Source organism: Macrotis lagotis, chromosome 2 (assembly GCF_037893015.1).
Source record: "Macrotis lagotis isolate mMagLag1 chromosome 2, bilby.v1.9.chrom.fasta, whole genome shotgun sequence".
Lineage (NCBI taxonomy): Eukaryota > Metazoa > Chordata > Mammalia > Peramelemorphia > Peramelidae > Macrotis > Macrotis lagotis.
Genome location: NC_133659.1, coordinates 168,307,338 through 168,322,315, shown reverse-complemented (window position 1 = coordinate 168,322,315; position 14,978 = coordinate 168,307,338). Strand labels below are relative to the sequence as shown.

The 14,978-nt window shown below is 39.3% G+C and overlaps 1 protein-coding gene across 9 annotated transcripts in view; it reads right to left on the bottom strand.

Moving 5' to 3' along the window:
- ACACA (acetyl-CoA carboxylase alpha) overlaps positions 1-14,978 on the bottom strand; it is a 277,310-nt gene that overhangs the window by 37,525 nt on the left and 224,807 nt on the right. For all 9 annotated transcript variants that reach the window (XM_074223508.1, XM_074223498.1, XM_074223501.1 and 6 more), the window contains 2 exons: positions 2,501-2,644; positions 1,841-1,961 (listed from right to left, as the gene is read on the bottom strand). In XM_074223508.1, the coding sequence (XP_074079609.1) occupies positions 1,841-1,961; positions 2,501-2,644 (265 nt within the window). The remainder of the gene's footprint in view (positions 1-1,840; positions 1,962-2,500; positions 2,645-14,978) is intronic.

Here is a 14,978-nt window from a genome sequence, read left to right as displayed (position 1 = left end):
AACGCTTCCACTAAATTAAAATCTGAAGTCACTTGATTTGGGAGCGAGTGTTAGCGGCGCACAGACAGCAGGATAAATTACAGGGAAGAAGATGAAAAATATTATCCAAAAAATGGAAAATTTAGTTTATCACAAATTTCATTTTACTCCATGAAATTCATTAATAACTGAGCTAATGGCCACCTACTTTGTAACATATGTGAAAGGAACATATATGTTCAAACCATCTTCTATCCTCACCCCAATTCCACCTTTCCTAAGGAAGAGGCAAGCAGAGACTTCATTTTAAACCAAGCCAGTAAATTGCCAATGTCCATCAGGATCTTTAAAAATTGAGTCTCTTACATGACTATATAATTTTATGTTTCCTACTTATTCAAGTAGGAATTATTCCTGCAAATTCGAGAATGGAATGAATATAGAAGCCAATTCAGAATTGTAATAATTCTCCTTGGAAAAAAACAACAACCTTCTCCCTTATAGATTTTTCTTTTGTCATCGCTAAGTTATTGCTTTAGCAGTTTGGCTTTACAGCTCCAAAAAGTCTAAGCTGCATTTAGTTCAGATACAGGACTCAGAACTCAGCTCAGCTGGGTCCTTCTTTTTCCAGAGGGAACAGTCACCAAGGCCTATTGTGAATTCCACAGGGAGAGAGGCCTATTTCACAACCAAAGAAAGACACAATTTATCCTAAGACTAGAGAAGAATCTTAGACATGTGATCTTATCATGTCCATAGTTCAAAAGTAGGGGGAACAGCTACGTGTGATTTTTTTTCCCTGTGTCTGTGAAACTATTTATTTTACTAAGATTAATGAAAAGTATTTGAAGATTAGAAGTAAGATTTTAAACAAAAGTCAATCAAACCCTGGTCATCTGCTGAAGTAAAGAATCAGCAATTTACCTTTCAACTTCACTATGAAGGTCTCTCTAAACTAAATGCTCAATTCAGTGAAACTTCATTAGCACCTGTACCCTTTTATTCTTTCTTATACACATAATGTCTTTGAAATAGTTGCATCTGACAATCAAAACAAAACAAAAAACTCTGAGTAGAGCACAAGAAAAACTTTGGTTTGAAAGAAGAATTTCACAATAACAATGTATATTCAAATGGGGAGGGTTTCTAAGAGATCTTCTTACTTGGGAATAGCCTCAATTTTCCAAGAATGGAATAAGTGAAATGGATGATCTCTAAGGCTCCTTTGTGCTTCCAGAATTTAAAATTCTGAAAGTTCCCATAAGAAATAGAGAACTGGAATATGTAAGAGGATAACAAAATGTCATATATAATGGGAACAATATCAGTTGATGACAAATGTTTATTACTATTTAAAAAAATCTCAAAGGACTTTTCCAATATTATCTGATTAATTTCTATTTATTTTCAAGTATTATGTTATGATCTCTACATCTGACAATATTTAAGAAGACATTTAAACTTTTTACAGGTAGAGAGCTATTTAAAGCAAAGAACAAGAGAAAGCAAATTTATGAAGGAGACTCAGATTTCTGAGCTGGGTGATCACTGGCTGCCAATGATGGACTTCTAGGTCACATCCCATTTGTTGGTATTTGCTAATTCATGTTTTACACTGTCATGCATAATTTTCTCTTTGCTGAATCTAGTTACTTTTGTATAGCTGCTCATATCAAAGTCCTACCTTTTCCTGCCATCACCAGTGGTAAACAGTCTCACTTCTTCTGTCACAGGCCACCATGTGTATATCACACAGTGACCATGTAGTAGAAAGAAGGAAATAGACATAAACTCACAGCTTGAGTGACAGATGAAGGAAATGCTGACTAGGTCTCAGAAGCTATAACAAATGTATACATACTTGGGTGAGGACGTCCTGCCAGCATCCAACGAGGATCGTAGGGGGCCTTTGTAGGGACAAATTCAATGATTCTATCAATGGGATCCTTGGAGTTAAGGAGAGGAACTGGACTGTGAACATTCTAAAAGGAGTTTGGAGAAGAGGAAGGGACAGAAGAAGACAACAGCTGTTAGAAGCTTGCCATATTCAAACTCAGCAACAAAAGCTGGAGACAAATTGAGGGGAGGGCACATGTGGAAATAAAAGCTTCAACACTTACAGTAATCTCATAACATCCCAATCATCTCTCAAGTCAGGGAAATGTATAAAGGCTGCAAGACTCATTGAGAGTCCTGCAAAAAAAAATGTGGCCCTTCTACTTTGTATTTCTAGGAATTAATTCTCAGTAATCAAATGGGAGAAAAGGTTGTATGAGGAAAACAACTGAGTCCAAGGGCAGAGTTTGAATATGCTGGGGTCTGTGGTCATAGGTGCCATAAAAATTCATGGGGCAAGAAAAGATTTTCAGAAAGCCTAATCAATGTAACTATATTGAAAATGAAGATTTTTAAGTAAAAGAAGAGTCAATAGGATGAACAAAAAAGAATTCCTTGGGCAATGGCATCCAGATGCTTCAAAAGGGTGGCCTATCCAATTTGTTTCATTGGTAGGGACACTCACCTTGGGCATATAAGACAGCCAATGTAAGACTGTAAGAACCCCTTCAAAGTCGTCACATACAGTACTGTGTGTCACTCCATTGTTGTGCATAATCTGGATGCCTCCAAGCTGATTATTGGATGTATACACTTCCCGCCCAAGCACCTATGGAAACAGGGAAAAGGAAGGTTATGTCTGGTGAGGTAGAAGAATGGGGACTTATCACATAGTACTTCCTCTCCAAACATTCAACTGTGTGGACTTTAATTAGATTATCATCCCTCATAGACAACATAGAAAAAGAAACCATCAACTTGTCTGGTGGGAAGTTGCCTTTATAAAAAATGGCCAATTTCCACATCATCCAGGGATACATACACACACATATCAATCCCCCCCCCCTCCCCTGCACCCCACCTCAAAGTAGCCCAATACAGCATGGGACTAAAAAATCAGACCTGGAGACACTGATAAGTTGAGAGACAAGTCTGCACCATTATTTTCTGGTCAGGTAGGGTCACTGTCCATACAGAAATGATAACAAATCACTGGAAATGAACCTACATTTTGCCAATATTCATCAACAAAGCTCAGCTAAAGAAAAGCCATAGACTTTGTAACTTTCTTCTTATTTTTAAAGACTTGCTTGCCATTTGAAGTCATTTTTAAAGGGTGGAAAATGGTCCCTCCTCAAGGCTGGCAGGATCCAGATACAACTCGGTAACTCACATATGAATTCACATGCCAACCAATTCTATGCTTCTTTCTCTTTGTGTGCTGCACTGCCTGTGATTTATGTTCAAGCCTGCTTCTCTCCCCAACACCCAAGGGAATAAGAGCTTCAACCCCCATCCCCATTCCCCACGTATCCTTTGAGAAGAATAAAGTCCTGTGAGGTCAAAGGGCATCTACAATTGGAAACTACAAAGTTTCTTTAAAGAAAAAAAAAGGAGTGGGGGGATGGGGAATTCCCTGGACTTGGAAAATTGTAGGGTTTCTTTTTTTCCTTGAACATTGGTTAATAATTTCTTTGAGGGAGGAGGTTTTTCTGACCTGGCAGATGGAAGCAAGGCAGACTGATCACTGACTATTGCAAGCTGCTGAGTGTATAGTAATTGCCAGTCATCTGGGGGAGCCCTGGAGAGCTCTAAACAGTTGTAGAGAGCTTACTGTATTTCACTTTTTCTTCCCCCCCCCCCCACCTTTTTCTCTTAAAAAAAGAAAAGGGGCGGGGGGAGTCTCTGTCTCTTGGTTCCTTTATTTTAATTCACCAGTTTCCTCTGAGGAGTGGCTGAAAGACCATGGCTGCTGTCCTGAAGCACTATCCCCTAGCTATTCATTGCTATGCATCTCATAAGCTTCCCTTGCAATTGTGAACTTATATGTATGAAACCACAGGTCCTGACTAAAATTCAAACACAGTGTATCTCCAGAGACAAGTTTAAGGTGATAACCAAAAACATAACACCTTAGCCTGACCCTGTCGGCCTTGGATCTACTTAAGATGTGATAAAAGATGAAAGAATATTGGGGAGGGAGGGAAGATGGGGGGGAGGGGGGAGCCTAGAAGTAACACCAATTCTCTGCAGAATCTTAAACTGCGTACACACAAGGTAGCCCTCCCAAAGTAGTTTTCCATCTCTGACCATTGGACTCTCATTCTCCTCCTGGCTCTGTCTTTAATCTCAGCTCAGTCACTACGACTCTTTTCTCATTCTCCTGCTGTCTCTTTCCATTTGCCCTCTCACTGACTGATACACTGATCTCTCGGTCACTTGGCTTTCTGCTCCACTGAGTCCATATTACTAATAACACCTCCGCCACGGCCAGTTTACCTCATGAAGGCAGGAGCACATCATTACAAAATAAACTCATAACTTTGACATTCTAGCAAATACACGCCGTTTGTTATTTTTACGGCTTTAGTCTTTCTAACAGGCAGAGGGCATTACATACCTGTTTCATTTATATTTTTAAACACACACATATACCATATCAACCCCCCCCTCAAAAAAAAACTCCAAAGCAGTTAGTGGATGGGGGGGGGGGGAGTAAGTGGAGTCCAATGGAGGCAGCCTACCCTGTCAATCACAGAAGTCATGTTCTGATCTGGCTCTGATTTTATGAATGTAATAAACCTGATGGCCCACAACTAGTCCTTCTGGGACAAAAATTGTCTCTCTCTTAGATGCCATTAAATATGATCAGCAATGTTTTTTAATTATTAAAATAAAATATGAAACAAGAAGAAAAATGAGAGGAAAAAACTACAGATCTGACATCTCTTTTCCCCCCTTCTGGGAAGAGTGAAATTGTTGTTACTGTTAGAATTCTTTTTTTTAGTTGTTTTTTTTTTGCAAGGCAATGGGGTTAAGTGGCTTGCCCAAGGCCACACAGCTGGGTAATTATTAAGTGCCTGAGTCTGGATTTGAACTCAGTACTCCTGACTCGAGGGCTGGTGCTCTATCCACTGTGACACCTAGCCGCCCCTACTGTTAGAATTTTTAGAGATGTCTGGTAACAACAAAACATTCTCAAACTCCTACTAATTAATGCACAATAGCTTAGAACCTCAAGATAGAAAGACAATGATGGACATCAGGAATTCACGCACATAATTAGACCAGGGTCCATTTAGCCAAGAACACTTTCCAAGGAAGTCTTCCCTCAAGTTTTTGGTACTTTAGTGATCTGCAAATAATCTTTCCCCCCCTCCAGTTATATGTAAAGATAGTTTTTAACCATTCTTTTTTTTTTTTTAAAGAATTCAAAGATCTAAAAATATTCTGCAACAATCCATGTACTCCAAACACCTTGACCAGTTTTGAAGAAGTCAGAATGCAGCATCTAAGCACATGTTCTACCAGGGATTTAAAACAGAGTAAAAAGCTCTGAAGAAGACAGTGTACTTTTACCTCTCAGTTCAGCAAAAACAACTTAGGAATATCATTTGTGAATTAGACAAAATAGGAAATCTCTTGATTCTAGTATTAATAAAACCAATTAATAGACAGTAAATGTATTTGTCAAGTTAAGTCAGAGACACATTAATATACAAAGTTCAAATGATCCTTGCAGTTGGAGATTGGGGAGATGAAAAAGAAATCAAGGCACATTCTCTGCACTGGGCAGAAAATGGCAGTAAAAGGGACCCCCCCCGAAATGCTATCTCAAGGATCTAGAATTTTAAAATATAAACCAAAAGCCACCTCTCTATGCCAGCAGATGTCCTTATTAATAAAAGACCAAGACAAAGCTGGCAAAGAGAGTGGTGCTTCTTAGACTACAGTATGATTTAAGTATAGCCTGCCAGAATAAGGGAGCTCATGATTTATAGAGGTCATTGCTGACTCAAGTGATTTTAGCGATTTTAGAATATTTCATGACAAAGGCTCAAACTAGGGTGGTAGAATCAGGTCTGGGACACAATCCCTTCTTACCCAACTCCAAAATCAAAGCAACAGTTCAATTCAATGCTTTGGTTAGCATGTGAAAGAGAGAAAGTCCAAAACACAGCAAGAACTTTCTGATCAAATCTACTCAATTAAGAAAGAAGAGACTTATTAGTATAAACAAGTAACCTGGGCTACTTTATTTCCTGTAAGAAAGAGAGACTTTTTTCCTGCTTCATATGAAATTCTCTATGGCACTCTGCGACTGCCAGGTACATGTTAAGTGCACAGTATACAGTCATGAATAGAACACTGTGAACTTCGGCATTTACTATCAGATCTGCATGCACCAGCAAGCTATGACCCCTTCATCTCAGTTTCCTCATCTATAAAAATGGGGATAATATTTGTAAAACCTATTTCACAGAGTTGCTGGAAAGAACAGCTTTACAAACCATAAAGTATTCTCTAAAGTACAAGTTTATCATCACTAAAATAATATGCAACGGGAATGCCCCTGAACTCACTAGCCAAATGGAAACTTGAACCATTTTTGGGTACTCATCACCATGAGACAAACAATCCTTTGTGTTAAGTGCCACCAGAGATTCCACTGTGAATCAGTCCCTGAAGCTAGGGAAATATAAAAAGGGGGTATATCTCACAAAAGAGGGGCCCTTCCTCCTCCACCTCAATATAAGATTTACCTTAGAACAGGTATTTCAACCATTGTCAATAACAGCTCTGTAAAATAAGGGCACAGAGAGAACCATAGCTATTAGCAGAATCACAAAATAAGTGGTAAGCAGTTCCCTCAAAGACCCTAAGCAACATCCCAAGCTTCTACAACTGGTAACAAGCCTCTTGCCAACTAATGCAGACATACAGCCATGCAAAGGCAGCTGCTGTTGTTGCTACTTATCTAGAGACACTGCAAAAAAGCTCAGGTTTACCACAGCTGACAGGCAATGAAAACAGCCTAATATACCGCCTGCTCTCTCCTTTAAATCCCTTTCTGGAGATCAAGATAAACATGCTCTTCCTTTCCCCAGCGATCCAGACATCTGACTGAAGTGGCAGAATGTGGTGAGGTTCTGTGCAAATGCAATCACTTGTGATAGTGAGTGAATGCCATATTTACTTGTCAGTATACCTGTCAGCAAGGGTACCATGATGCTAGGAATAGATTTACAAAGGTGTGCAGATACAACTTAGCCCAGGTTACTTTTTAATCAATTTTTAATCTCTTTAGAAAGAAGCAAAACACCCACAGGACTGGTGGATAGGAAGAAGTAAGAACATAGTCTTGTACATAAGCATCTTCATGAACAAGTCTCTACATAACTGTATTGGTAAAGAAGGAGACACAATTAACATGCATGGAACAAAAATGAAATTCCAAAATTTCATGTTTGTTTTTCATATGTACGCTGAGGAGGAAAACTCTTCTTTCAGGCCTGACATCAATGATGAAGAGAGATTTGGGGTAGAGAAGGCTCACATACTACTTATAATGAAATGTTAGACCTCAGTCCTGTATGCCCCTAGTCAAGGTTCTTTCCTTACCATGAGGAACATTTTTATAAACATTCTGTACAACTGCTATCAGGGCATCCCACCCATGATTCACAGCTTAAAGTTACTAGAATATATCAGCTTCATAAGGAACTGAAAATAAGAGGAAAGTTAAGACAAAGGAAGAGCAGAAAAAAAGAGAAAAGAAAGGGTAAAAGAAAAAAAGACAAGGAAGACAAAAAGGACAGAATGTGGTTAGGGGAGGAGAGGAGGGAGGACAAGAGAGGAATGGGAGGATAAGAAGGGAAAAAAAAATGCAATAGCTCATCCACTCAGAGCTGCTAACAGCCTCCTCCCTGACCTGAGAGGACTACATTTTTAAAAGCTGACAAGTAATTCAATCTCCAATTAACAATTTTAAGTGGTACAGAACATAATACTGTGTAAATGTTTCTCCAGGAATATGTCCAAGGGTGAAACAGAACTAAATCTCTGGAGAGACAAGACCAGCGCTACTGGTACTCAATATTTGGGGGAAGCTCCAAAAACAGGGCACTTTGCCAGCCAACATCACCAAAGCCTGGGGTGTATTCAATAAGGGAAATTATGCTAGATACCACATCTTAATACACTGCCACAAAGTCACAAGCCCCCCAACTGGAGAGCTGATGAACCAGCACCTGGTGGGGTGAAGGGGCAGAGGTCTTTGGGGGGGAGGTGAGGAGAAAAGCTCAATAACATACAGCTGGAGGAAAGTGGGGATAGCATATGACTATAGAGCCACAGTTAGACTCATGACCATTCATACTAGGGTCAGAAATTTTCTGGTGAGCAGCAATTTTCTGATCCAATCACACATGATGAAGGGGCAATTTGACAGAGAGGCTGCATCACCAGTGGTAGGCAGAGAGAAAGCATTTAACAAAAAAGCGACCAGGTCACTGCCCAGAAGCCCTTGGAAACTTCCCATCCCTACTCCTATCCCCTGAACCTCTGTTTAGTGAGAACCTAGGTTCAGAAGAAAAAAGTAAAGGAGGGTTTTAGGTGACAGGAGGATGGGGAGTATGAATGGGGAATGGGTGGAGAGAGGGACTCATTTTTAAAGTAAAGAACAAGGGAAAGCAGCGTGTTAGTTTATGGCTTCCTCCTGCCAAATGCATCAGAAAGGATTTGGCTTCTGGAGAGAATAAAGGCTGCCAGAAGAAATCACTCATCATAGGGATGGATTTAAACTGTTCATTTAGCTGAAGACATCAGAGTGCTCACAACAAACTACAGCCAAATCAGGAAATTCAAATTTATTCTCAGCCTTGGAGTCATATTATCTAGGTTCTCCCCAACTGATTTGGGTATCCAACTTGGAAAGAGTCTTAATAACCATACAGTATGATGGTTATTCCTGCTCAGTGAAAGGTGGGCATGGACATCTGAATATTTAATAGTCAGCTTCCTACAGGAAGAATGACGTTTACTTCTGTAACCCTTGGAACAGTTTACTCTTTGAAACAAAAATTCTGTTTCACTATAGTAATAACAACCACTGTGCCTTTTTTATTGTTGTTTCTTTCACCACATTTAAAAGCTTTTTGAGGATGAAGAGAAACATTTACTCTTTCACAGTGCTCAGTAGAATTTTGCACATAGAAAGGATCCAATAAAAATGCCTGTTGAATGAATATTTCTCTGTACTCCATGATAAAAAACTGGCTCCAATTTTCAGACCTCATTTGCTCTGCAATGTACTTAAGAGTGCTCAGATGTGTTATTGTGAGGAAACTAGAAGAGTCTCTTGTGTCAGAGCTATCTGGGGAACCTGCTCCAGTTTCTGAAATCTGATGCTAATCCCAGTGGTGCTGGTTTGCCCCAAGAGTCAAGGCCATAATTTTACTGTTTTAGAATTTTTACTTGGGCTGAATTTAAAATATAAAGTCATTCCTGTGAAGGGCGATTGTGCTAAGACTACATACCTACTAAATGCTTTACCAACAGAAAATCAGAACATTCAACAAGCTGACTCCATGTTTCATGGGTCTTGGTTTCTCTTATATGAAAACTATGTTGTCAATTAAATTGGGGGTGTCTTTCCAACCCCACAGCCCTGATATCACCATTTCACTCATGTACAACCAATTGTAAAAGACTTCAGTTCTGATGATGCCATAGACAGCATTAAAGTAAAAGAACAGATAAGAAACAGGAAGCCTAGCTGGGGCCTGTCATCTATGGTTCAGCCTAAGCAGTTCTTAAAGCTTTTGCCTTCATATTCCAACACTTCTGACTTTATACATTAGCTGATTAGACTGTGTGATAATAGCCAATCTGAGCTAGAGGGGACAGGGCCAGTTTGGAGAACTGCATAGGAGATGCTCCCAAGAATGATGAACAGTCAGGAGTCGGGTTTCTGAGCAGACTAGCATTTTTGGTCTTTATCATATTCACACAGGCAGTCTGCTCAGGTTTGTCTTCTTCCTCGAAACAGATTGGAGTCCTTGCATTTCTAATCTACCAACGTGTGCAGTTCTTGCACTTTTAATTTATGAGTGTTCGGGGGGGACCTCTCTGACTTGGGAACATATTGGCTCGGTCTAATGCTTGGAGATTATTAAACTCAGAGCTATGCTCCACTATCAAGTCTACAGATCTTTTATTTAGAAGATATGGTGCTCTAAATGCACAAAGAGCTCCCTGTCACCTTCACATTAAAGCCCCTAGTGCCTGGTAAATGGAATTATATAGCTGTCATCTCCTTTCCCCAAAGTTTTAAGAGTACAATGGGCTCATTTTTTCACACTCCATCCCAGCTTCAGAACTAAGAGACCTACTTTGTATTGATTTAAAGTCTCAGAAATAAATAAACCTGCTTCACCACTGTGATTCACAACAAATTCATGATACACTATTGCATGATATATTTCAAGCTCCTGCTCTGGCTCTCTTTTTCCTCTGGTGAGTGATGGGGGAGGTGGGAGGTGGAGGGGAGCTGCAAAGCTGACAGCCTGATGGTTATTGGGGATGGCTACTGACTGCAAATCCAAGAGCAGACACTCCTGGAGGAATCTGGGAAATTTTTTCCTAGGGGTGGGGGGGGATAGGAAACTAATTAACCTGGACCTCAGACTGGCGGTGGGGTGGGGGAACACTAAGTGGATATTGAACTGGGAATCTAAAGTAATGACCATGTACATAAAAAGCAAAAGGAAAAGACCATTTAGCATATGGTCCATAACAGAATTGGATCCTAAAGGCACTCCATAATGCCTGTTGACTGACTGGAAAGAAGGTGAAGCTAAAAGCTACTCCAATTGAAGTTGAGAAAGAATACTAGTCAATTCTCAAGATCAGGGGAAACACTTTCTGAGAGACAGTCAAACTTACCAATTAAAGCTCCTATTCTTAACTAAGGCTCAGTCATGAAGGCCTTCTCAGGAAGGTGCATATTTCATCCATACCTGGCCTGCTTCTTGAAATAACTATCAACAAAACTTGGGCACGTTCTGATTTTAGTTAGTTTTATATAAGCCCACTTTTATAAGAAAACCTGGCCAAGAGTCAAATTTCTAAGCTGTCTGGTTTTCTTAGAAAGACCAGAGCAAGTCCAGAAATTCCATAGAGATGACTATAAAGTAAAGTAGGGGTGAAAACCAGAATAAGAAGTCTTTGGCAGGTAAATCTGCTAGTACATAAAAATCCAAGCTTCTAGTTTTAGAACATAGCTGTGGGGGGGGGGGGACTGTTCTCTGGAAATCTGAGAATCCACGAGATATTTCACAAATAGAGGGAAATTTTTACAGTTTTGTGAGAAATTTAAAAATTATTACATTTTGGTAAAGATAACAAATCTATGATCATGAACTATGACAGAATAAAGAGTTGCAGGTGTGGCCCCCCTACCTATAGAAAATGTTACAACCCAGACAGAATATTAAATTTTTTAAAAAGAGAGAGCAATTTTTATTATGAATGTCACAATGACATGACATCAGTGGGGTAGATGATGTTCCCTCTAGCTATTCAGGATCATAACCTTATTATCATGCTTTAAGTAGGCTTCATGGAAAAACAAATAAATAAATAAATAAATGAACGAGTCACTTAGTAGATGCTTGATCTCTAACTCTTTCCAGATTGGTAGGTCCTATCAGAACTTATTCTCTGTTGGCAAAGTCTGAAAGAACCCAATATCCCCTCCATTCTAGAACCTAGCATAAGGGTTCAAAATTCACTCTATATATGATTAAATAATATGCACAATATAATCATCATTTATTCAAACCACCTTTAACATGGATCATTGATTACAAACTGGTATAAATTGTGCTTCATTACTATTTGGTATGTATAAAGTAAAAAAAAATACCACTTGACAAAAACCATAAAACTTGAAACACGAAAAACTTGAAAATTCCCAACCAAACACATTAAGTTTCTATATATCATATTCGCCTCTGTAACAACATTCTAAAATACTCCATCTCTCATGTTATTCATAATCTATAGATAAGCATCAGCTTTGGACACTCCTCACTAGTGTTCAACACAATATACACACGTACACAAAAATCTTAGATTGCTACAATTAAGACACCAATGTCAACTGCTATGAAATTGCTCGGAATGGCAGTTCTACCTTATCTAAAGAATCCAAGCCAGAGTGTCTATGATAAGATGAACCTGGGGGCAGTTAGGTAGCATGGTAGAGCATTGGTCCTGGAGTCAGGAGGACCTGAGTTCAAATTTGACCACAGATACTTAAATAATTACTTAGCTATGTAACCCTGGGCAAGTCACTTAACCCCTTTGCCTTAACTAAAAATAAAATAAAATAAATTCCAAGCTGTATTTTTAGAATGGCTTTTTTTTTTTTTTAGGTTTTTGCAAGGCAAATGGGGTTAAGTGGCTTGCCCAAGGCCACACAGCTAGATAATTATTAAGTGTCTGAGATTGGATTTGAACCCAGGTACTCCTGACTCCAAGGCCGGTGCTTTATCCACTACGCCACCTAGCCACCCCCTAGAATGGCTTTTTAAAAAACTGTGCTATAGAATCCTGAGATTCTGTGGGATATTTCACAGAGAGAAATTTGCTCACTCAGTGCAGACATGGATAGAAAGTCCTCCCAAACAAAAGCTATAGGGGAAAAAAGCAAGCAATCAGAGTAGATTCATTCACATCTAATTTGCAGAGACAGAAGTTAAGTAGGTAATCCTTTCCAAGACCTTACTATGAGAACCAGAGAGAGGAATTTAAAATGCCCTTTAAGAAATAAGAGAGATCCCATCTGGAGGCTGGGAAGTGCTGGGACTGTCTATTGTCAGAATAGGTTGTTAGGGACTTTTAAAAATGCAAATTGCTGGACTGATCCTTAGAATGATTATGGGCTATTGTATCAACAAGTCCTTGGGGACCTTTTTATAAGCAGATGACTGACACATATACTACCCTATCATGACACAACATGGTACCTCTCATGTTAATAGCTTTGTCAAGTATGTTGATTATCTTGAGATAGCACCTATAGAGGAAGTAAAAACCTTCATACAGTGCACAAACAAGAATTTCAATTTCTGAGACTATACATGTTTTATACCTTTTTTTTTTAACCTTCAGACAAACAGTAATCACAAAATCTACAGCCTAACTGCTTGGTTCTCAAAAGAGAATACCCAATCAGAGGTGACCTCAGGGATCAAGGACAATCTTCACTAAGCTTGATCACCACAAAATGCTTTGTGACAATATCCTCAACTTGGAGAATTCTTTATGTTTTCTATACTGTTACTTGTACTGGGGAAGACCACTTCTAAAGACAAATAAGCATTAGTATTGTGGAATGGGATTCTCTTCTACCACAATGAATAAATACAAATCAGGCAAATAAAGATAGAACTGCCTAGAGCCAGTTGTTCTACCTTTTCTAACATTTGTCAACAAGCAAAGTCTTTTTACACCCCACCCAGTCCCTAAAATCTTGTTTTGGGCAGGTCTATGTGCCATAAGTCACGCGCAGGTATGGTAATCTTGCAATGTAGCAATAAACTTTATCAAACATTCCCCCAACAATGAGAATTCCAGAACTCCTACATTCTATTAATTATAACAAATTCAAATAACAGTGATATAGACAGTTATATATAAAATAAAAATGAGGAAAGTAAGGCCCAATGAAGGAAATGACTTGCTTGTCTGAAGTATTAGAAGCAAGATTAAAAGTACTGAACATGCTACTGCAGGATGCAAAGCCTAATCACACTCAATATCTAATTCTTTTGGTTCTAGTTGATTTAATGGAAGGAAAATTGATATTTGTTAAAATAGCTGAGATGATAAAATTCTTTCTGAAAGACAAATGGGAACTCTGAGGTATCTGCCACAAATAGTTACAGATCAAACCACCTGAGAGCTATTCTGGATCTCTAGAAAACAGCCTGGGACTCCCCCATCTGCATCCACAGGCAGTACTTCATGTTTCCAAATCCACTGTCACAAGCCTCACTTCCATGGGAAGTTGTTACCTAGAGGGCAAGCAAGGCCCTAAGCTGTGAATCCCATGTTTTTCCTCTGCATAGATGTTAGCATGCCCGAGTCTATCACTGCTTCTAGTCTGCTAAAACTAACCCTTTCATGTTGAATAAAAACAGAGTAAGAAAAAGTCAAATGTTCACATAGGAAAGCCTCTGGAATTGTCTTTACCAATTGCTCTTGACTTGTGAGCTCTGTTTGGGCTTCTGACACAGTCAGGTCTAGAGGCACACCACTGTGGCCTCGGTTGCTGGAGGGGATGACAATGGTAAATTACTTGGGTTTGGGAATTCTGGCTTACAGTAGGGCTAGAGCTGATGGCATGTTTGGCACCAATGCGTTGATACTCTTAACCCAGGTTACTCACTAAGAGAAAAAGGGAGACCATGGAATTTCCCCCCCCCCCCCCTTTTTTAAAGTTCTATCATGCCAAGATCTTAAGTACAGAGATGAGGGTCTTTCTGAGAGTTCACGGCTCACTCAACAGGACTGTTTTTCAGCTCTCCTGAGATTCTGTACCTATCACCCAAGTGGTCTACTGTCCATAGCCTGAAATTCCTAAGGACTGGGCATCTCTGATCCATTTTTCTGGATAAGAGTCAAGAGAAAAGTCTGCTTATCTAAAACATCATTCCTAGGAGGATTTGAGGCAAAAAAGAAAGATATTCAGACCACTTTCTTATATCATGTATCCAACTTAGCATAAATGATTATGTTTTCACAAAGTAGAAATTCATGGGATAAATTCTGTTTCTCACTCTAATTATTTTCACTTATCGTAATAGGGCTACTTTCCCTCAGGGTCTTGATTTTTTCATCTATAAAATGGACTAGAAAATAGGCAACATGATACTACTTGCCTGTCAATATCAATCAAGCCATTAGGTGGTGCAGTGGATAGAGAACCAGGCCTGGACTCATGAAAACTCTTCTTCCTGAGTTCAAATCTGACATCAGACATTTACAAGCTATGTGACCCTGGGTAAGTCACTTAACCCTTGCCTTAGTTTCCCCGCCTGTCAAATAAACTGGAGAAGAAAATGACAAACTACTCCAATATCTTTTCCAAGAAA